General features: G+C 38.1%; 1 protein-coding gene across 14 annotated transcripts in view; it reads left to right on the top strand.

Annotated features, from left to right (window-relative positions):
- The window catches only part of LOC108003281 (prolyl 4-hydroxylase subunit alpha-1), a 301,958-nt gene that overhangs the window by 161,774 nt on the left and 116,192 nt on the right, over positions 1 to 23,992 (top strand). For 7 of the 14 annotated variants that reach the window (XM_062075355.1, XM_062075351.1, XM_062075359.1 and 4 more), the window contains one exon: positions 4,301 to 4,357. The exons of 6 other annotated variants lie outside the window; for them this stretch is intronic. Coding sequence is in view for 2 of the 8 variants with exons in the window: in XM_062075351.1 (XP_061931335.1) it covers positions 4,301 to 4,357 (57 nt within the window). In the remaining 6 variants the exon portion in view is untranslated. Of the gene's footprint in view, positions 1 to 4,300; positions 4,358 to 9,548; positions 9,567 to 23,992 lie in introns of those variants that run through there. One more of the 14 variants, XM_062075354.1, reaches the window with a different exon arrangement.

Genomic DNA, 23,992 nt, shown 5'->3' on the forward strand with positions numbered 1-23,992 from the left:
CGTCCGGTTCGAGCGCACCAGCTGTTAAGCGCCGGTTTTCGCGCGTGCATCACCGCCATCTCCGTTTCGGCTCGTACATCAGCCGACAAGACAGGAGGGGTGAATTTAACGCAACGGTAAATAGAACGATAAACAAAAATAAGAACGACACGGAGAGAGGGGGGAGGGAGAGGCGCGGTTAATTTTACTGTCTCCAATTTATTCTGACGACTTTCGTCCCTTTCCTCCACGCTGGATTTCAACGTTTCCCCGAAAACCGTATCCCGTATTTTCACTGCCAACGATTTATTCGTCTGCATTATCACACCGTTTTCTTTTTTTTTTTTTTTCACTTTTGATCGCTGGAACAGTTATTCCGTATCGTGAAAACCAACATTGTAGTGGAAAGACGGCAGAGAAAAGGCTATATATAAAAGTAGAAGAAGGGCTATAATTCGAACATTCAAAGTCGTAAAAATTATTTTCACAAAGTTAGGATAATCATGCAGATTGGAAAATCGTATACATGCGATTAAAATTATATTTATAAATTGAACCATGGTTACAAATCGATACGTTAAAATATTCTAGATTCTACGTCTACGTTAACGCATCGAGGTTTAGATACATATCGTGGTTCTGAATTAGTATATGTAACAACACTACGATAGAAACAAGAATACGTGTAAAAGTAGGCGTTTCCTTCCACATTCCAACCAATCAGACCGCGTTCTTTCCGCGAGTCTTTTTTCCACTTCAGTGAACAATATTATTTACTGCTGAAAAAACGTCTCGCAGGACGGCAAGAAAAGTCCTTCGAACGCTTTGTTGACACCACAAGTTTTCGTTAGTAGTGGAAGAGTAATTTGAACGCTCAAAATTGTAAAAATTATTTTCATTTTTATAAAGTTACGTTAGAATAATTATTCAAGACTGGAAATATTTTCGAAACTATGCAATGTGTTTAGTTTATTCGTATGTAAAGTTATATTTATAAATTAAACTATCGTTACAAATTATACATGTTAAAATTCTTCTGCTTATGTTACGCATCGAAGTTTAGACACAGTTCGTTACTCTGGATTAGTATATGTGACAAATGCCACGGTAGAAACAAGAATACGTGTGAAAGTAAGCGTTTCTTTCCACCTCAGTGAACAATTATTCACTGCTGAAAAAAGTCTCGCAGAACGGCAAGAAAAGTCCTTCAAACGTTTTGTTGACAATCCACGATACCACAAGCTGTAATTTGACATTCAAAATCGTTGAAGTTCTTTTTATTTTCGTAAGTTATTACTTCGGAATAATCATCCAAGACTGGAAACTGAAATATTTTCGAAACCATCTATGCAGTGTGTCTAACTTATTTGTATATGAAATTACATTTATAAATTAAACTGTCGTTATAAATTACTGAAATATAACCGATCAGATCGATCAATTCTTTGCTAAAATATTTCATTTAATCCGTAATCCGTTTAAAAAGGGTTCAAAATTTTTAATGTACAATTGTTACACGTATGCTACGTAATCGAAACAATTATTCTTTACGCATTTGAAAATTTTGTTAATATATCATTCGAACCGCTTCTGGCGTCGATTCTCGAGAGTCAAAGGAAATCCCATCCGTGGCGGCCATTGAAAAAATACAGACGAGAGTGTGCCGAGTCTGGGAGCAAACAATAGCGTTCGGTCAAGGTAAATAAACCGAAGCCCTCGAACGAGGCCCTCCTCCTCCTTCGCCCCTTGTTTGCGCCCTCGAAAAAGCAAAGAAGAGAGAAGGGAGGGGGGAATGTCGAAGGGAAGAAAGTGGAAGAAACTGGAGGAGTAATCCACCAAGGAAACCACCAACTATCCGCCGTCCTTTTTCCTTTTCACCAACTCTCTCTCTCTCTTTCTTTCTCTCTCCCTCCCTACCCCTTGCCTTTTCCATGGCATTCCTTGCACGTTGTTTCGCTAATTGTGACTCGGTCGCCGCTTTTGTCTCAGACATATTTCTTCACGAGGAACGAGAGGGGAATTTTTGCCTCCTTTTTCAGCCTCCCCCACCTATTTTTCCCTTTGTCTCGGCGAAGGCGCGCGAAATTGGGGACATTTTCCGCGCCACGGCCAACACTCGCGAAATTAAAGTGGCTCCTCTTCTCTTCCTCTTATACCTGTACATCTATTTATCTTTCTCTCCCCTCTGAAAGCGCAGCCTCCACGAATGGAAACGTAGCCTCCCCCTCCCCTCTCGAGGCGGAGATTTATGACGAGGGATGCTAGGCGAAAATACCAATTCTTTTTTTTTCTCGTCCTTGCAGAATCCTTGCAGACAGAGGAGAATAGGAGAGAAAGGTTAGAGGGGCGAGGTAGGGAAGAGTGTCTCTGACAATGTTGAACGATCGAATTTATGTTACGAGGATATTTCTTTTTTGGGAGGGGAGGGACTGGATTTCATACGTAATGTAAACGACTCACTTTTCACAATTGTATTGCGCAGTGTTTCGAACACTCCGTGGGCATGGGGATAAATAAATTTTGGAGATTCTCTTTAACGAGATCGAATTGAAGAAAACCTGCGAGGAAAAATTCGCTTCAGATCGATTCGACAATTTTTTTCATCGTAAAACGGTTTTACTTTTACGCGATCGATATTTGCCAGTGATATTTTTCTTAAATTCCGCAACAGCGAATCAAGAACGATCTTCGAAATTTCTCGAATTTATCATTCCACGATATTTTATATTTTTCCACAAATACAAATGCAAAAGCGTTATTTTCTTTTCTTTATTTCGATGATCCGTAGATTTAGAAATTTTGCTCAACGATCCACGGGAGCGGAAATTTCTTTCTTGGATTGATAAAATTAGCTCGACGGATAAACGCCACCTTCCGAACACCGTGGACCGAGTAACGAGCTTCCGGTTTCGAGATTCGAGACGCGATGCTCATCGAGATAGTTAACGAGATGGAAGGAGGAGGAAAAAAGGAGAGAGAGAGAGAGGAGGAGGGAGGGGATACACGGCTGCGCGAATTCGTAATTGTGTTTCCATTGAATTTACCGACGATGAAGTAATTAAGCACCGTTTCTTGCCACCGGAAATGCGATTGCGAAGTCGCCTCCGCTCCCTGCGGTCGAATCACGAGAAATCATATCGCAGTTTTGGAAAATGGGCGGCGTTGTGAGCTTCGAATGATGAAACGCGCGAAAAATTTCCAAGGGACTCGAACGCATCACGTTTTAATACACGCTTCGAATTTCTTGGCTAACTTAAAATGACTTCACGCGCGAACGAAACGTATTTGTATTCTCATATCTTGTGTATGTTTTTTGTGCAGAAAATTCGTCGAATGTTTAAGTCTACTTCGTTGTTATTTATGCGATATTTTAATTGCGTTAACGTGCTCTCATTATTCTATTATTCTTATATTCTATTTTCATGGCTAATTTCTTAAAGAATAGAAATAATTTCATTATTGAATAAAATTAAACAACTTCGCTCGAACCAATTACCGTATTCCATGCTTACAAAACTACACTGACCGTTAAACTCGGGCCAACGTCGAAAATGTAATTCGATCCGCGGTCTAATTTGAGATAAAGAAACCTAACCATTCTACAGTGTATTATTCCACGCTTCGCAAGGTTAAGAGCTTAGGAATCTATTCTATATGAAGCGATATTTTAAAAGAATCGTAGATGAATATTGTCGCCGTTCGAATTGAGCCCAAAGAGCACAAAGAGTTAATTTGATGACAGAATGGAATTTTTTTTAAACTCTCTCTCTCTTTTCTCTCCTCGTTCCACAGAAATTATCCGTTTGAAATTTATGAAAACAGTATGGGAACCCGGTAAGTCGGGCAATTTCCCCTCGTAATTTTTCCTCTTTACCGAATTAATTAGTCGATCCCTGGTTGCAAGGAGTTGCAACCTTTGTGGAAGTTACGCATGTGCATGGAATAATAAGGATGGAAAAGAAGGTTGAAAAGCGGGGGGATCGAGCTAATTCCTATCAACGAGGCACGCTTGTAGCCAAAGCAATTTCCGCCAACTTCCCTTTGGAGAAACGCTGCCAGGGCTTCTTAAGTTTCCTCCTCTTCTCTCTCTCTCTCTCTCTCTCTCTCCTGCTTCCCCAAGCTCCTTGTAATTTCCACGTTCCACGGCAAATTTCGTTTCTCTTCTCTCGTTATCGTCTCGTTTCCGAGCTTTTCGTTTCCCGATATATATCCTATATTCCCAATAATAACGCGTGGATAGAGTGGTGGGGGGAGGAAAAATTTCGTGAACTGCTGTCTCGACTGCGTAGTCCAGTTAACCAGTTAACCTTTTCTGTTGCAGACGCCACCACCACGGTGATCCTCGTAATCTCACCAGCCATCGGTCGAGCAACGCCAGGTAAAATGCTTCTCGTAATTGAATTGAACGAAAGGTGATACGAAAGAGAGGGGAATAAAAGAAATCGTCAATGATGAAAATAGAGAAATTTGTTTGGATAAATACGATTCTTCCCTCTGGAATCTGTATTTTTCCATATTCAAAATTCGAGATGCACAAAAATCGACGGAATGCATTTGGTTTCGGCTGAATGACAGAATTATTATTTGTCACATCTAATAGCAATACCTTTATTTTCTTTTCTTCGGATAAAATCCTGTTCCAGGGTAAAATCGTAAATAAGTTGAACGAAAGGTGGAAGAAAAGAGAATAAAAGAAATTGTTAATAGATTTTCAGACTATCTTTATTCAAAATTTGTGTATACAAAAATCTAATAATTTATTACACTTAACGCTCCATCAATTAAATAATTATCTACGAAAATCCCAAACGGAAAAGTAACAATCACGATTCCTCCAAAGAATTTCTCTTTTTTCTCTCAAGGCGACGAAAACGTCGGATTTTCACCACAATGAATTCATTCGACTGTCGTCGATTGTTAAACAAAAAAAAAAAAATAAAAAATAAAAGGAGAAAAGAGGCATCGTGTCTCCATTTTTCTTTCTTTCGTTTTTTGCACCGATGACAGGTGCAGAAAAAGCAAGAGAATCGGGAATGGAGGGGGAAGGTTACACTTGGAGGAGGGGATACGCCTGAAACAAAAGGGAATGGAATGGGGATCGATATTTCTACCTGGACAGGGGCGAAAAAACTTCTGATATTGAGCCTAATGGATCGTGGGCCGCTTCTTCGCGGAGGAGAAGCGCCTCAAGGAGGGGATAGGAGAAGGAGGGGGAAGAGAAGGAAGGGGAGGATACGTGATGGATGTTTCGAAGCGAGCGCGGTTCTTCGCGATAGTCGCGATTCCTTTTTCGAGCGTGTTTCGACGAGATGGAACTACCAGTGGTTTTTTTTTTTACTCCTCGTGGATGTGTCATTCGTATACGTGTCTGATGTCGTGTATTTGTTAAACGAAAGGGGAATGGGAGGAGGGATGAAATAGAATTAAAATTGAAAATAAATATTTGATATTTATCGGCGAGGACGAGGGCGGCGCATTCGTCGATGAAAAACACGATACATTTGGTCGATGCGCGATGTAATACGCGTGATACGATGGAGAAAAATCTATTAGGGGAGAGAAGGGGGATTGATTAAATGGAATAGAAACGATCGAGTAAGATGAAAATCGAAAATGAATCGCGCGGAATTTGATAGAAAATACCATGTAACACGATAACGGTATATTTTTACAATTTCGATTCGAATTCTTTCTTTCGTATTTCTCATCGTTTTCTATTTCGCATAGAGTAACGAACGAATCCTGTTAATTTTTTGCGATTAATAACGCATCTCAACAATTGTATAATCATTCATATATGCATATTAATACGTAATTTTAATTACAATTTTATTATCGTATATAATCAGCAATTGTATAATTATTTACACATACAAATATACATAATAAAATATCGATATTTTCTTCTTTTTTTTTTTTATTAAACGGATCCATCGCGCAATAATATCGATGCCGATTTCACTGTGGATCTTTGATCCTCGCTATCCCGTTATCTGGCGCGCTTATGAGGGGAAAAGCCTTTCCATTCCGTATCTCGGGTCCGAGCCAATCTTAACGAGAGCCTCTGGCCAACTTCTTGAACTCGAGAGTACGGTCGTAATTTAAGAAAAGAAAGGAAAAAAGGGGGAGGGAATAAATAGAGGGGCAGGGGGAAGGATCGTGGTCGCAGGCAGCCTCCTCCTCCTCCACCTCCTCCCCTGCTCTTCTTTTGATGCGGGGGACAGAACGGGTTAACCAGTGTGGAACTGCGGAGGATAAAGAGCACAGAGGGATTCTTGGAGTGCAATTTGTTTCTTTGCATCCCCCATGCCGCGGCAATTTGGCTTCGAATTAACGGAAATCCTGCTTGGAAAAAGGAAGGCGGATGGATGGATGGATGGGTGGATGGGTTGGTTGGTTGGTTCTCGCAAAGAAAGCTAAGAAGGAGATTGAAAAATATGGCAGGATATGGCAAGAACATTTTTTACTTTTAGCTTTAATCCTTTGTGATTTTATATATATATAAAGGATAGGATGGGAGAATGCTATCTTTTGGATCTTCTTTTGGAATTGATCGACTTTATGTTCGGATTTATTTCTGAGAGGAAAATCTTCCACTTGGAACGTCTTATTGATAATTCATATCGAAAAAATTTTCATCCTGTAGAAAATTCGCTATATATCCGTTTCTAATATGGATGTAGAAAAAGGATGCAAGAAAGAATTTAGCTGTTTATTTTTTGAGAACAACACGTTGTTGTTTTCGAGAAAATTTTAAACTTGGAACATCCTGTTGGTTATTCATTGTCTGTTTACACTCGTTGGATCTGGATATAGAAAAAGGATGCAAGAAGAACAGAATTTCCTTCTTAGTTTAAATTTAGCTTTAGATGATCTTAAGTTTTCTTTTTTCGATGATGATAATCGACAAGCACACGTCATACGACACTCGTACATCATTCCTTTATTCGGCTTAATTAAAAGATCGTTACGATAACGCGAGCACAATTTAAATCACGCGCCAATTTTCTCTCAATTTTGCCATCGAATCGAGCGTAACATCCCAAGGATAAAGTAACTGTGTAATCCTCGACAAGATTTCAAGGCCATCGAATTATCCCCCCTCCAAATATCACACTTCGTTCGATACGAAAAAAATCAATAGACAAATTCGTAATGTTCAACCGAATTAAAATTAAATTACGAATATAATTGATAAGGCGTTGAAATGGAAAGTTTTGTATTCACGGAAAATTATTCTCGAAAACCGTGCCGTTGTACGAGATACTAGCATCCCGATCGATATTTCGCTATAGTTTTATAGCTCGAACCTCGTTGAATAATGCACTATAGCATAGCCGCAGTATTTCTTAACTGTCCTCTGAACTCGAGCACAACACTGCCGTTTAACCCTTTAAAAGGGGGGAGAAGGGGTGGCTTTACCAGCCAGAAACTTTCACCTGTGGGATTAAAAATGAACGAGGCTGAATTAGTAGACGAGGTTCAGTGTTGTACATAATTCGTAACGAAATTAACAAATGGAATTAATAAGATCCTCGTCTGGAATTAAATTCTTTCCCTCGTGGTAAAAAATACATGATATCGCACTCTATGATATTATCAATGGATCTTTGGATAATTGTAAAAAAGATTCGAGACGGATTGATTTTTCTTTTCTATCTTAATATTTTTATTAGTTCGTATCGTGACGAATAAATTGTTTCTCTACTAAGAGATGATATCGCGTAGATGTATGTTCCGTGTAAACAATCGTACAGGATTGAACGCTCGAACCGCACCAATAATAATATTCTACTACGGTGAAAATAAGAAAAGAAAATATTGTATGAACATAGGTGCGCAAATGCTTCACAAAAGTATTATTGTAAAGTATAAAATCAATAAACGAATTGTAACAATAAGATGACGGTATTTGTAAAATCTATTAAATCTTCTTTTAACCATGTTTATTATTTGAAATAGTCGAAGATAAAATTCGAAGAGTGATATAAATTCGTTTTCCCCAAATGTCAAGCTTGCATTCGTAATAGCACTTTGAAATGGAAACATAGACTTCTTTTTACTCATATCGGTGCATATTTCCTGCTATCGTAATTATCGAAGTTAATTATCAAAACAGAATCTCATTATAACAATGTTATATTTACATTTAAACGCAGAATATATGGACATATTAATAAACGTTTAATTATCAAGAAACGGATAACGTCGAAAACATTTCGTTTTGTTCCAATCTTATTATTATAAAAATATTGCGAATTATCGGTGGAAAGAAGTCTCGTTGATCTATCTGATTGATATTCGTCGATGCACGAGCATCGTATAGGCACAAAATCCAAAGAATTCCAACGTATCGATATAAAATGCTTAGGCCGATTCGTTAGTCCAATTTATAAATCCAATTTCGTAATTGCACAACGAATAAGCTGGACATGCTGCGGATAGTTTCGAAAATATTTTCACTTTCCGGATGATTATCTCGATACGTAACTTCGTGAGAATGAAAATAATTTTTAAACGATTTTTAACGTTCGAATTGTAGCTCTTCTTCTACCTTTGCCCCTCCCCTATGCCGTCCTGCGTTTCTTTCCACCAATGAACAGCGCGAAATCGCACACGTGACGAAACACGAATACGAAACTTTCTGACGTTGAAACGAGATACCACGCTGCACGTAGCCTCTAAATTAATTTGTCGATGGCAACGCATTGAAAAATGCAGGAGTATCCCCTAAATCTTTCGTTGTCGCGAAATGTAAACGTAAACTTTTTTCGACGCAATAAAGATATTTTACATTTATGTAACATTCTTCTATTCGGAGACGGAGACAGCCTGTATAAGATGATATACGCACTTAGAAGCTCGCGAGAAAAAAATGGTGGAAAAATAGTGTTTAAACTTGGCGTTTCCACTCTGCCCTTCACCCTGCATCCCCTCACTCTTCTCTACGATGCAAACAGGTTAAGTGCACTCGAACGTGACTTGAATCCCGAAAGGAATTTCGAAAAAATTCGCGAAACGGGTCGCGAAAAGAGCGAGATAAAAAAATACGAGAGTGAACATTAATATAAGAAAAAATCATCGATACACGGATATATATTAGGTGTGCAAATAAGTTTCTTCCCCTTTATTTCTACGATCATAATTTCTGAATTCGAATTACTTATTACAACGTTATTACGTATTACGAATCACGTATTACCGTTGGTGGCGCCATCTGAAAAAGCGTTCTTTCGAGAAGAGTCGCGACGAGCGCGCCAAGAGTTTCCAGTTCTACGCAACAATTTCAAGCAATATGGCGTGCGAGAAACGTGATTCGCGTCACTGTTTACTTTTTGCGTTTCAGCTTAGGAAATCGGCTGTCGAAGCTTCTGAAATGGTTTGTGCGCGAAACTGGGAAAGAACTTTTATTTTACGGAACGTGCAAAAAGTGGTAGCAAAGATTCAAAGCCGGAAATTTTAATTCGGAAGACGACGATCGTTCAAATACATCGAGAAAGTTCGACGAAAGTCCGACCCAGATGCGAGAAGAATCGGCAGAAAGATTGAAAGTCACTGGATAAGCGGTATACCGACTGAAACAAATGGTAATAAATCTTGAATTTGGAAAAAAGGGAAAAGAACTTACTTGCACTTAATATATATTCGAATCACGAGAATTATATATCAGACTCGAGACGCGAAACGACGAATATGGAATTTGAAGATGGACGAAATAGATCGGCATTCTAGGAGAGGAGAGGTGAAATGGATCCGGAGTTATCTGGTTATATTTCTGTTGGCGGATTTTCGGGAACTGGAAGTTTATGGGATTACTTTTTGAATCGTGAACCAGGAGGTTGGAAACGAGATTTGCGTGACGACGCGGATTATTTCATTTCGCTCCACGACGTAACGAACACTCTCGTTTAAATCTATCGCGGCCCCGGTTGGAGAGATAGGTCTCGCTTTGATATCGTTCTTCGCGAAATTAAATTCCTCTTTCTCTAGGGGAAAATAAAACGGTGTTCGGTTCAAGGCACAAGATAGAAAATATTCGTTCCCCTCCTTTTTTTCCCCACTATTTTAACTTCACTCTCGTGGTCGGTTTTCAAGCCGAGAGACGGACACGTCTGACTTTCGGTCGACGCCGATCACTTGTGCTTGCGTTGTGCGGAAATGGAAAAAGTTTCGAGAAAATCTTTAAAATATCCAAAGTTGATAAAATAAGCGTTAATAAGTAATTCGATTGAAAATATTTTTTTTTCTTTTCACTCTGCGAGCAATGTTTGTGTTGTCCCGATGAAAACGGATAATGTTTGGAAGATCAATATAGGTTTTGAACGCACGTACTCCTTATGATTACACAGTTTCTTAGAAAAAGAAAGATTTTTAATTGGATCTTTTCTATTGTGTGATTTGAAGATCACGATCACAATTCGATAGAATTAATTACATTGTAACATTAACAAAACTGAAGAGCACACAAAAGAGAGGCCGAATAATGGAAGGGAATGTTACAAAAAAAGCGTAGATGGAAAATCGAATGAAAACGCGAATAGAATAGATTCGTTGGGGAAAAAAATACGAGTAACAAAGTTACTTCGTTTAATCATTATTTCGAAGGAATTTAACATTTTTTTTTTTTTTACCGCCATCCATTGTGCCGGTTCGTTCGAAAATTTTTATAAAATCGCGATTCTTCAATAATTCACCCATGACTCGTCGGGGGAAAATTGGAGAAGCACAGTACGAGGAGAGAATCTACAGTTTTGCTTTCGCGAGAGCACGACCCTCCCGTCCAGTGTGGAATATTTTCGCGACGCGGTATCGTTCGGACTCCATTCGACGCCTATTCTTATGTTAATTTATCGGGCGGGCCAACTAATACGCGGCATAATGGGACACGGATTTATTGGCCGCGATTTATCACGATGAAAAGGGAGAAATTGGCGGAGGGATTGCGGGGGTTAGCGTTGCGGAAGAATCGGGAATTCGAATGGGGGAAAAAAAGAAAAAAATAAGAAGAGTTTGGAAAATTATGGAGGAGCGAGTGCCGTGAAAAAAATGAGAAAAAGAGATTCGATTGTTATTCTTTCAATCGGTCCAAGTGGAAACACGATCGTGATTTTGACGAGTGTTTTGCAGTGAATAAATTTTATCTTTCTAATAAACAGATTATTAATTTGAGATTACGAGATCTAGGAGTTGGCAAAAGAATTAATTTCGAGAATTTTGCTACTTTTCGTATATCCAATTCTTATTAAAATTAATTTACAAAAAAAAAGATTTATCGATAATTTATAATTAATTTAAATTAAAAGCAGATGTTATATCCGTTATAAAATTAAAACTTAATTTAATAAAATGTCTCTTGATAAATTTACAGAATTCTTTGCCTAAATACGCGTATTTTGTTTAAAAAGAGGATTCGAAGTTTCAATTATTTTTCATAAGTAAAATATTAACCAAGAAAGGCGCCTCTTTTCGAAATCGAATATCTTCGAGAAGAGCGATCCCTCAGAAAGATGGCCAAGATCGCGGTCGGTGCCATCGGTTAAAAGTGGCTCGATGCAACGAATTTCCGGGGGAGGAGGATCATCCGTCGCGTTATCCAATGTCACTGCTACATTAGGCAGAGCGTATCAAAACGAAGCGTCACGTGACATCACTGTCGCTGTATTGTATAAGTAGAGGCATTTCGCCAAAGCCAAGCGTCACATTCTGTCACGTGACGTTATATTATAAGTGGCAGCGGGGATAATGCGATGTCACCTATTCAACGGTGGGCAAAATTTAATGGTCGAAGTTAACGAATAAAGTTACTTCGGTAATTTATCGTTCGAGTAATAATTGGAAATAATTGTATCGTCAAATGGTTGTAAATGTTATTCGAGCGTTTTAATAAGCGAATACTCGAAGCAACTTTGCTCGAAATATTTAACTTTAATATCAGTTCTACAATTACACGTATAATAAACATAATTTTTGGATCGTCTTATTCCAGAATTCTCGAAATTAATATATATCCATCTCCATCCAATCGTTCACAACTTGATGAATAAGTCCTTTATCCAATGATGGGCAGTAATTGAAGTCTCGAATAAATTGTTATTTTAATAATTTATCGAAACGTAACAGTAATCGTAGTTTCAAACGGTTATACAAAAATAATAAATTATTCGAGCATTTTAATAATTATTAATCCAAGTAACTTTATTAACGAAATTTTTAACTTTAAGCTAGTTTTTTAACTAATGAATTCCCTCGACGGGCAAAATTTAATAGTTGAAGTCACGAATAAATTCTTATTTTAATGACAGTTTCGAATGATTAAAAATAATAAATTATTTTATATTTATTTTTATAATACTTGGAAGTAACTTTATTCGAAATTTTTAACTAGTTACCTTTTAATGCAATTGCATCTTTGTAATTAAATATGATGATCACATTTTTGGAAATCGTCTTATTCTCGAAACGAACGTCCGATCGTTTACAACTCGATAAATAAACCTTTACCAACGATGAGCAAAATTTAATAGTCCAAGTTACGAATAATAATCGTAGTGGCAAATGGAAAAGCGAATAAAGGTTACTCGAGCATTCTAATTCGAAATTTTTAATTTCAAGTTATTTTTTTAAGGATTGGCCTTGGTAAAAAGTGATTGCGATCAGTGATTGGGGGAAATTTAATAAAGGAAGTCACGAATAATAATCGTAATGGCAAATGGGAAAGCGAATAAACTCGAGCATTTAATTCTCAAGTTACTTTCTCAAGCTATGGCTTAATGCTCAACCTGTTCTCCTTTCGAAGCCATTTCAGTAGTATCGTACGGCTATAGTCCGCCGGCTTTGCTTCGAGTCTACGACGCATCGATTACTCGTCGTTTGTTCTTTGATTTCGGGGAAACCGGCCGTATCTATGCAAATATAATCGACTCTCGTTTCCCCCTTCCGTATTTTCGTATTTCCAACGAAAATTGCGCTTATCGAATGGAAGAATGGAGAGAAAAGGAAGGAAAAGTAATTTTTAAAGAGAAAATTTTCGAGCGAGAAAATTAAAGTGACGAGTCGATAACCTCGAGAAAACGTTCGAAGAATTAAAAGAATTAATAGCGACGCTTTGTTGGTAAAGTAGTGTAGTTCCTCGAGGAGGGGGGAGACTCGCGGTAGACGAAGTCGCATCGAGTCGTGCCGTAAGAATCTTATAATGCGCTAGTAATGGAGAGGCGGTTGGACTCTGGAAAGAAGAATTTTCTCAATTTTTAAATTTACAAGGAAAGGAAAAGAATTGGGCTCGTAACGGATCCCCCTGTTAACCGTGTCACGATTATCGTGAAAATCAAGGATTTATTTATAGCGGCCACTATATTCTGATGCAAATGAAGAAACCGACTCGAGCGACTCGCCTCGCCTCGCCTCGCCTGATAAAGTCATTTTACGTCCAGTTTACAGGCCAAGCCTGTGTAGGCCCCACTTGAAATTATCTAGCACGCTCTTCCTGCGGACCGATAAGCCCGCCTACCGACGGAGAAAGAAAGATAGCGGTCGGGCGCTTTCATTAGGATCTTTTCGAAGGAATTACTTCTCGGCCACCGGCAAAAGATTTACTTACTTACTTACTTACTTTCTTCCTCTCTTTTATCTTGTTCCTATCCTAGATTGCCAAATTTAAATCAACGTTACTCTGCCCGTTGATCATTCGTTACTAAGAATTTAACTCTTTAATGAACAATTTATGACAATTATTTGTCTCGGATAAATATTTTGAACAGCCATATTCCAAGAGCATTTTGATTTGGTTTTTATTCGTGAAATATTTTTTTTTCTTTTTGCGTTTAGAAAAAGAAAATGTGGAAAATTAATTTTTCCCCGCCGATGTTAATGCGTGCTCCTCGAAAATAACTTTATCGAAAATTAGATATTTCCCTCGAAAGTTATCGTATATCCGTAATACGCGTTTATTTAACCGTATATTCGAGAACACAAAAAGAAGCTTGGATGTGAAATGGAAAAATACTTTCACGCACAGAAAGGAAAATTCCGTGGGAAATTTTGAATTTCGAATTTTAAAGATCGAATTTTACATAAAAAAAAAAAAGGATAAAGAAAGATTTGCAATCGGGGCGGGGAATAATCAGCGTTTATTCGCAATATCTGTCCGCCTAAATATCCCCCCTCTTGTTTTCCCCGAAATTGTTCGTCCCCCATTCATTTATCAGAGGCGCGTTTTTTCGGTCGAGCAACGCGCGCCGCGCTGGATAATTGTGCGGAATCGCGTAATCCGTTTAAGGGGTGCAATTTTGTCGCGTCGAATTCGAGCTTCTGATTGCGTCCCCCCACTCCAACCTTCTCCCTCCCCCCCTTCCCTCCGTTTTGGATACGCGCCGCGTGTTTATCGAACGATCGGCAACCCGGTCACTCGCGTACTTCGTAAATTACGAGTCTTCGCGTAATTTCGCGTCCTCCCCTCGACGATAACGATCCTGAATAATAAATTTTTATCTTCATTATTTTTATTATTTTCCCGTCGATCGACCTCTCTTCTTCGCGAATTAACGCGTGTCCAAAAATGTGCGTGTATTTACGTAAAAAGAAAAACGATGAAATGGAAGGAAAAGGGAAAATAAGGAAAAAAAAAAAATGACGAATTGGCGCGAGTCGGAAACGAGGTTGGTGTTGGCGGCCGTTCAACGTTTTCGCGCGTTTATCCCCAATATTTGCATTCTCGTTTATGCCACTTCGCCATGAAAACTGCTTGCCCCCCTCTCCATTCTACAGTGCACGCGTACATTTTCGTTCGTTCGCGCTCCCACGATAATTTCAACTCAATTTTCGCTTGCTCTTTTTTCCTTTCTTTCTTTCTTTCTTTTTTCACCTATGCTTTACTTAAATACTGAAAATTATATTCTGCCCGACCCCGCGCAGAACGTGAAACGCAACAGTTTTTGTAATCGCGAGCGAGAGTTTATCTTTATTAAATTCTCCGTCGAAATCTTCTCACTTTCTAACATTCGTTCATCGAATCGATCGAGCGATTGTTCCTCCACGACTTCTATTTTATATCACGAAATGTATTTCTTCTCATCGCCAGGTCACCTTCACCCATTTCCCCCGTGTACAGTATGTTTTTATTTCCTCGCTCGCATTAACATCGCTCGTTTACGAACCTTTACAATCCCATCTCTCTCTGTGTTATTTACTTTTATATTCCGCTTCTTCTTGGACTTCTGTTTTCTCTCTTTCTCTTTCTTTCTCCAAGCTGACGGCATTCACTTTCCCTCTTCCACTTTCGACTTCTCCTTTTTCTTCTTTAATCGCTCTCCCCCTCTGCTTCTCCCACCTCTTCTTCCATTTCCACACAGTTGTCGTTGGAAATTACGCGGACGGCGCAATATAAAATACGCGGTTTATCCTTGCCTTAAAAGTTATATATATATATACACTTTCGTACGATACAATTTCTCTCCAGTGTCCAATCTTCTCGCGTCTCTTTTTTTACCTTTTTGATATTCTTTTTTTACTTTTTTCCCTTTTTGTTTTTTGTTTTTTTACTCAATTACAATTAATGGCAATTGAATTATTGAGTGAAACGCGAGAAGGAGATGACGGTGATAATATTATCGCGGCTTATTGGAATCCCTGTTCCACCGTTATCTGTCCGTTTCATTTCGATTATGATCGTTAATATACGGGATTATCGAATTTCCAGTGTTTGATATTTCGACTTTATGGTTTATCGTTGCAACGTTGCAACGAGGTAGATAAAAAAATGCTCGAAAGTATGTTCGAAGCAAATTTAAATTTAGTGTATTTAAAGATAGCGAAAATTATTATTTTTTTTTTTTTTTTTTTGCAACATCGAACGATTTCGTTGCACCACACGAGGTTGCCGATTTTAGAATAAACGACAACCGACTGTTGTAAACTCTACTTAACCTATATTTTGACGTTGTCCTCTCTGTATTTCCCCCGTGCAATGAGTTCTTTGTTTTTTGAGAAGTGAACGAATTTAGAATATTATTCCTGTACGAGTTTGATGGTGGTTTCAAAAATTCTAAAAATAAGAATCTTGAAAATGAAACTCGAAATAGACCGAAATCCATATTAAATAAAGGTATAAATTGAAAGGCAAAGTGGAAACGGAGAATGGTAAAGCATCTCTAAAAATTCGAAGAGGGGAGTGAAAAGTGTGCTTAAAGCTCGAAACGACGCAAGTCCTATTTTCGAATAGAATTATAACCTATTATCGTTATTCTAAAATCAATTAAGAAACGACTTACGATATTGAAGAAATCACAAATGTTTCTTCGCCAAATTTTATGAAAATATTGAAAATCTTGATCGAATGGAGATCGGTTTTCTTTCGAAAAACGTCAATTTCATTTGATATAATAATATTAATGTTTTAAAATCTACCTTTATAAGAAGAAAAAAATTGCGATTTTTATTGTTTGCTCGAACGATGATTGCGACGCGTAGGTGCGAGGAGTCGTTTATCATGGAAATACCTCGTATTCATTAGTTCGTTGGCGTTTGAAGGCGAATACGCGATGCGAGAATGAATAACGAGTTATTTTTAAATCGGAGGATGGCCGTGTTCTACGGTCAGTGGTTCTGAAGCGAGAAAAGACGAAAGAAATATGATGAAAATTACCGCGAGACGCGTAAGATTTTTGTGCGGGAGCTTTATGCTTCGGTTAGATTGAAAGTTTTAATTAATATATGTATATATATATATTTATATATTCAAAAAGAGGCGCAGATTTTCAATATGAATGAAATATTTTAATTAATATCGACAATATATTAATATTAATAAGATATTAAATTAATATTAATAATATCGACCAAATAAATAAATACTTTATAGTTTAATTAAAATTTAATAAAGAGGATCGATACGCGTTTCTTCTTCTTTTCTTTCAAGAATTTCATAATTTTACAAACTTTTCGATACCTTGTTATTCCATTCCTCTTTTAATCATTTATTTTGCTAAATAATTCACCGATAATATCCCGTAATATAATTAAAATAATCGATACTTCCTGGAATATTTCATGGAATTTCTAATTCCATCGGTCAGAGATATCGGTTAAATAATTCATTCGCCACGTACCGCGAGAAAGACACGACGATCCGCCTGTTAAAAAATGCAGCGAGCATTTCGTGCAACCTTTACAATATTTTTCTTGATATTTCCCGGAGCCGTCCATCAAAATTCACTTTTTCTTTTTTTTCCTTTCCCTGAATTTCACTCCCCTCCCCCCCTCCCCCATTGAGTTTTTCCCGCAGTTGCGTCGTTCAACTTAAGAACAGTTACGGTTGCGTTACTCGAATACACTCGACTTTTCACAACTCCGTCGGTAAAACGATTCGCTACGACACGAAATTCGAGCGAAAAAGAATTCCACGGAATTCGCTCCGTACGAATAAAATTTACATCTATGAAATTTACATCTTTGAAAGGGGAAGAAAAAAGAGGAAGAGATGAAAGAATCCAAGTTCCAGTTTTCGTACAGTGATCAAAACTCAAATGGTAACGTAATCGCGTCACATTATTGTCGAAAAAAAAAAAAGAAAAGAAAGATCGACGAAAGCTTTCGAGAATATAATAATAATAATAATAATATCGTTTGAAAATAGTTTCCACTCGCGTTCACCCGCGGGAACGAGTGGAAAAAAGAAACGTGAGAGGAGGAGGGAATATAATGAATTTCACATGCGAGAGATCAAAGTATTCCAAGGTCGTTCTTGCGTTGAAAATCGAGAGATCAAGAGAGAGAGAGAGAGAGGACAAAGACTCGGGCCGTGCAAATTACACGGAACAATCGGAACGGAACGCGTCATAGATAAACGACATGAAGATTCAAACGACATTTTCTTCTTTCCAGCTCCTCTTTCCCCTCCCCACATCTGCCCCACTTTTTCTTTGTCCATCCTCCTCCTAATCCCTGTCCAGGATCGCTTTGAAACGACCGATCAAGAATTCAAGGGATGGGCGGAATTTCGGCAAGCCAACCCTCCTCTCCCCGCCCTCCTCCTCCAACCGTCCTTTCTCTTAACCGTTCGCGCGCGAATGGTGCGCCCTCTCGCTGATTCGAACGGCGACGATATTTGTTCACGTTCGATTTGAAATATCTCTTCGTGTAGAATAAATTCCTAAGCTCTTTTGTATTCTTGGGAAGCGTGGAGTAATATACTTGTCGAATGGTCGGACCTGTTTTATCTCTAATTAGATCGCGGATCGAGTTACATTTTCGACGTTGGTCCGAGTTTAACGGTCGATAGAAATATTATTTTCAAAGTTTTTTAGTTTCGCAAGCGTGCAATACGATGAATTTAGTTCTCTTCATATAGAATAAATTCCTAAGCTCTTTTGTATTCTTGGGAAGCGTGGAGTAATATACTTGTCGAATGGTCGGACCTGTTTTATCTCTAATTAGATCGCGGATCGAGTTACATTTTCGACGTTGGTCCGAGTTTAATGGTCGATAGAAATATTATTTTCAAAGTTTTTTAGATTCGCAAGCGTGCAATACGGTGATGAATTTAGTTAGGAGTTTTTCGTTATTCGAATAACGAAATTATTTTCATTTATTTATTTACGTACTAATATTATTGTTATTATATTATATTATTATTATTTTATATATTATTTATTAATATATACTAATATATGAATTGACGATAAAAAGAAGGAAAATATCGTTGAAAATAGAGATGTAATATAAGAATAATAGACGGTGAATGCGAAAGCATGTTGGTGCAGGTAAACATGCACAAAGTATTAGAATACAAAAATTTCGTACGTTTGATTCGCTTTCATTGAAATCGTTTTAAGTTAGCTAAGAAATTCAGCGGACATGGAGTTGTTGGTCGAGCTAAAAAGAGCGCAAAGGTTAATCGAAGTGAGTCCCCCCCTCTTTCTCTCTCTCTCCTTTTCCTCGTTATCGTGATCATTGAAAGAATTCGTTGAAAGAAGCCGGTTCGAGGCTTGTCCTGTTAATATCGATGGAAAATGTGTTCATTAAAGATCCTTGTTTTGCAAGGATTCGTGATTGGAGAGGAAGCTAACTAGCATTACGTCTTTTAATCGAGACGAGACATTTGATATTTTTAAAGATATTAAATTGGATGAATTGTTTACTTATGCATCGAGATAATATTTCTCTCGATACTCGAGATACTTTCTGTCTGCGCACAGGTGATTAACCACAACGTACAACGTATGATCGTCTTTTAAGTGGAACATCGATATTTGCTAAAGAGCGTTGAATAAACGTGGAATAAATTTTGTCGCATCTCTCGCGTCGAATCCCTATCGTGCGTTCCAATTTTTTTCCCCTAGAATAAATACACGATATCTTATCTATATTTATATACACATATACATTAGGCACAGTTATTTCAAAATTTTCCTCTATCGTTGGAGAATGAAATTCGCGTGTAACTCTTAAAAAAAAATACCGATAATTTTTCGTCATCGTTCGAAAATTGATCGTACAAAAAATTGTTACGAACACAATTTTCGGTTATTTATCACTGGAATCCTTAAAACTCGAAAGAAATACGCGATATAACTCCTTTCGAAAGAAAAAACGAACAACAATTTCCTCGAATGGCAGGAGTGATGATCGTTGACAAACCGAATTCGTCCCGTCGAATCGGAACGTATTTATTAACGGTGCCGCGCGATACGGGATCGTTGGAAACATCGTAATAGCCGTGGCGAGTAATGACGTAATCGTGGCGCGATACAGTTGGCGGCCACGTCACTCGCATTATCCCCGATTAATTTACACGGCCGCCGTATTACAAGTGGCGCGCGGCCGCGATGGTTTATGGCGCTCGCGGTGCGGCACGCTCTCGCGCGACAACGCGAGCATCGTGGTTATTCGCGTTTGCAAAAAAGTTTCTTCTCCAAAAACTTGAGGAGATTTTTGAAAAAATGAGCATTCGAGGAGATTAAATCGAGGTGGAGGAATAAAAATAGAAGAATTTTTGAAACTTGAGAAGATTTTTGAAAAAATGAGCATTCGAGGAGATTAAATCGAGGTGGAGGAATAAAAATAGAAGAATTTTTGAAACGTTGAAGAGAAATTTTTTATTCGTTATAGGTTATAGTGATTTGCATTTATCATATCGGGAATATTAGGATCATGAGTTTAATCGTTGGAATAGAATTGATGAAATTTAATTTGAAAAATTGATTAATTCCTTTAACATTACGATCTCCAGATATATTCCATTTCCATGAATCGTAAGTAATATTAAATTTCGACTATTATTTGCCTCGATGATATAATTATTATTAAGAAATTTATTTTATCCGAGATCAGGAACAAAAGTTTTTTCTCTCTTAATATATATCGAAAATTTCATTTAGATTATTAGATATTCATTAAGCAACAACTTAATCACAATGAAACGAAAAACTTTTCCGTTAAATTATCATCGAGACTAAATTTCTTCCTCCCCTTTCCATCATCAATTTTCTTCTTTTCCCGTTCGATCGATCGAATATTTATCAGAAAGATTAAAACGATCGTTCCAGCTCGTTTAATCCCCTATTTATTTTTCGATACGGTTCATTTCATGTTAAAATGCACGCGTGTTAAAAAAAGGTTGAAAAGAGGCGAGAAGAAGAAGAAGAAGAAGAAGAAGAAGAAGAGTCGGAGAAAGTTATGGAAGAATGAAGTATGGAGGGCGAAGGAACGTTTCCCCAACGTCGTTAATCATTCGAGATATGGATTACGGTGTTGCAGACCACCGATGTCCTCGAGGATATCGCGCGCCTAGGAACGGATAACGTTTTACGTTTAATAATACGTGAATTTTAAAAGATCCCCGAAAGAAAGAAAAAGTAAAAGGAGGGAAAAAGGATCGTGAATAATAACGATAATATTTACTAGAAAAAAAATTTTAACGATAATTCTCTCCTTTTACCAAGATTTCTTTCTTTCTTTTTTTTTCATAAAAATTCGTCGAACGAAGAATCGCATTGCTTTCTTTTTTTTTTCAGCGGAAAAGCGGAAGGATATTTGCGGTCAGTCTGAACTCTCGTTCGATCGCCGTGGATTATTAATTAAATTCTTAGAATCGTTGTCCTGATGGACGTTCATTTCCGGTCCAATTACGGAGATCTGCTGTCAGATCGAAGCGAGAGTCACGTTATCTCTGGGATTTGTCGAGCTCGAATCGTAGAGAAAATTGCGAATAATACATCAAGGATATCCGGAATAGCAGCGTGGAATATTTCCTTTCTTTTTTTAATTTATCACTGTACTCTCTCTCTCTCTCCCTTTCCTCCTTCCTTTATATTTATTTTTCACTTATTATTCGCGCGAACGAGTAGTGAGTAAATAAGTAAAAATTCATTCGTTCGAAAGACGCATAAAAGATTCGACTGTTTCGACACGGTATCTCTTTCTCTTTCCTCTCCTCTTTTTGTCTATTATTTCCACGACGCGAGTATCGTTGCTCGAAACTACACGTGGAGGCGCTGTAGACGGTAATGGTGGCACTAATGGCCAATGGGAAGGCGATAATGGCCGGAATCGGAGAATAATAATGACGGAAATTAGAGGAGTGATGGTAACGAGTGAACGAGTGTTCTCGAAACTTTTAAAGTTTCGTTAAAAAAGAAAGAGAAACACTTCTATATCTCTCTAAATTTTTTCATTTTATATTTTATATTTTCCAAGGGTCTCGTCGAACATCTTCGAGCGAAGCACGAAGATAGTTGCAATACAAGATTTAAAATATTAAACTAGCTACAAAATATTTCCTTTTTCTTTCCCTTTCGAATACTCCGTAACACTTTGCGTAAACGAATTAAGCAATTGTTGCTAATTAAAAAAACGTATCACTATCGAAGTGTATTAGAGCAATCGAAACATTTTTCCAATATGATAATTTCAAAATCGAGAATAGCGCGATGAACGAAGGGGAAATATGGTCTGAGCGAGAAAGGGAAGAAAAATAATGAATAATCTCTCCAAGCGTAACGAAAGAAGCGTGTCTGAAAAATGAAAAATGTAAGAAAAAAAGGAAGAAGGAAAAACGAGTTAATTAACTCGATCATAAACGATTTACATTCGTCCATTTGATTGGTCGTGCAAGCTTAAAAAAAAAAAAAAAAAAAAAGTCATCGAGAGTTTTTCGGTCGACCCAAAGAAGTGGGGTAGTAGGTCTGCGGAAATGTTTAATCCGTGTAAAGGGTTGCCAGATGGGATCGGTGATCACCCCTAGGAGGGTTAATCAATTTATCCTGGAGCCGACGAGGCATGGAAGAGGATAGCGGCGGGGGTTAAATCTAATTTTGAAGGGAGAGGGCTGACGCGCAGGAGGAGGGGGAGGGAAAAAAAAAGAAAGAAAAGAGAAAAAGGAGGAAGAGACCCCCTCGAGTTTCGAGGGTACTAATGCAGTTAGCGGGTTCTTGATACTTCTTTAACCCCTGAAATACATTGGCAAATGTTTGAACAACGCGTTCAAGGGAAACATCGCGTTAAGAGCGATTAAATCGATCGAGTCGTCCACGTGTTTGTGTTATTAATCCGTTTCGATAACGCGACAGTGCGTGTATATATGTGTATATATATAAATATTCGCGCGTAAAAATTCAGATTTTCCAGACCGATGAATATTTAATTCCCTGTCATCGAACGTTTATTTAAAAAAAAAAAAGGGGGAAGGGAGAAATCGAATCAATATTTCGTAAATGCGTTACACCTGTTACAATCGATTAAAATTCGTTTCGCATTGAACGTCCCCATTTTTCTTTTTTTTTTTTCCTTTTAAACGTTTCAAAAACGTATCACGTTGCAAAACCCCTCCCCGGTGAAAAATCAACGATATACCGATTACAAACAAAAGTTGTTTTAGTAGCGAAAAGTTCGTAGAAGAAGGAAAGGAAGGAAGGAAGAAAGAAGGAAAGAAAAGTGGATAGATAAATAAATAAAAGATAAAAAAAATATGTATCCTTCCGTTAGGACGGAATCATCTCGCGGAACGAGAGAGGGAAATATTTACAATTTTTGCCTGCTGCGTTTCTTGCATCGTTGGCCGAGCATCGATCCGTCCACCGAGTGGATCGGGCAACGGAAACGGCAACAGATTCGAATTTCGCGAGCAAGGGTGAACACAGTGTCACCAACGCTAGAGAAGAATCGATTCGACGCGAGTCCTTTCCACGTTTCGACACGGCTGATTACGTTTTCCATCCCGCTCCGTCAAGTTGCACGGTTTAATACGAATTTGATCGACGTCGTTGTCCACCGATTACGAACATTCGATCCGATCGATGCAAAAACGCGTTTCGGACACGATTCGTTTCGAGTCTCCTTCTAATCTCTATTTATTTTATTCCATTTTATTATTACTGTTGTTGTTGTCGATGAAAGATTTGAGATTTTCTGCGAGACTATTATTACAATTATATTGATTGCTTTCTTCAAGTTAAATATTTTTTCCCGCCTTTAATTTGATCCACGAGCGAACGAAATATCATCGAAATTAAAAAACGAAGAAATTCATCACCGCTGAAAGAACTAAACCAACCTAACCTAAAAAAATTCACTCGAGCATTTAAAATCGAACGAGATGATCACGATTATTGTCGAGATAAAAAAATAATTCCACGACATAGAACGAAACGAAGGAACGATTTAGGGACAGAGCAGTCTTTGGGTCATTTCGAAACTCGAAGCAGCGCGGACGAGCGAATGGATGGAAGGAAGGAGCGGGTGGAGAGGGAAGGGGATCGATCCCCACGGCCGCAGCCGCGTGGAGCGTCGCGCAATTTGATCATCTCTCATTAAACTTGGAAGGACCATCGTCGTCATGGGGCATCCGTGCGGAAGACTGTCCGAGAATGAGCAATCCGTTCAAACTTGCGAAGTCTGATTTCACGCTGTTCGTATCCCCGTTTACGTAACGCTTTTTCTGAAACCGATCGTAATTCTTTCGCGAGTGAAATATAACGCAAAGTGAATTTAATTTTTACAAGTAATCGAAGAAACAAAGTTC

This window comes from Apis cerana, linkage group LG5 (assembly GCF_029169275.1).
Source record: "Apis cerana isolate GH-2021 linkage group LG5, AcerK_1.0, whole genome shotgun sequence".
NCBI lineage: Eukaryota > Metazoa > Arthropoda > Insecta > Hymenoptera > Apidae > Apis > Apis cerana.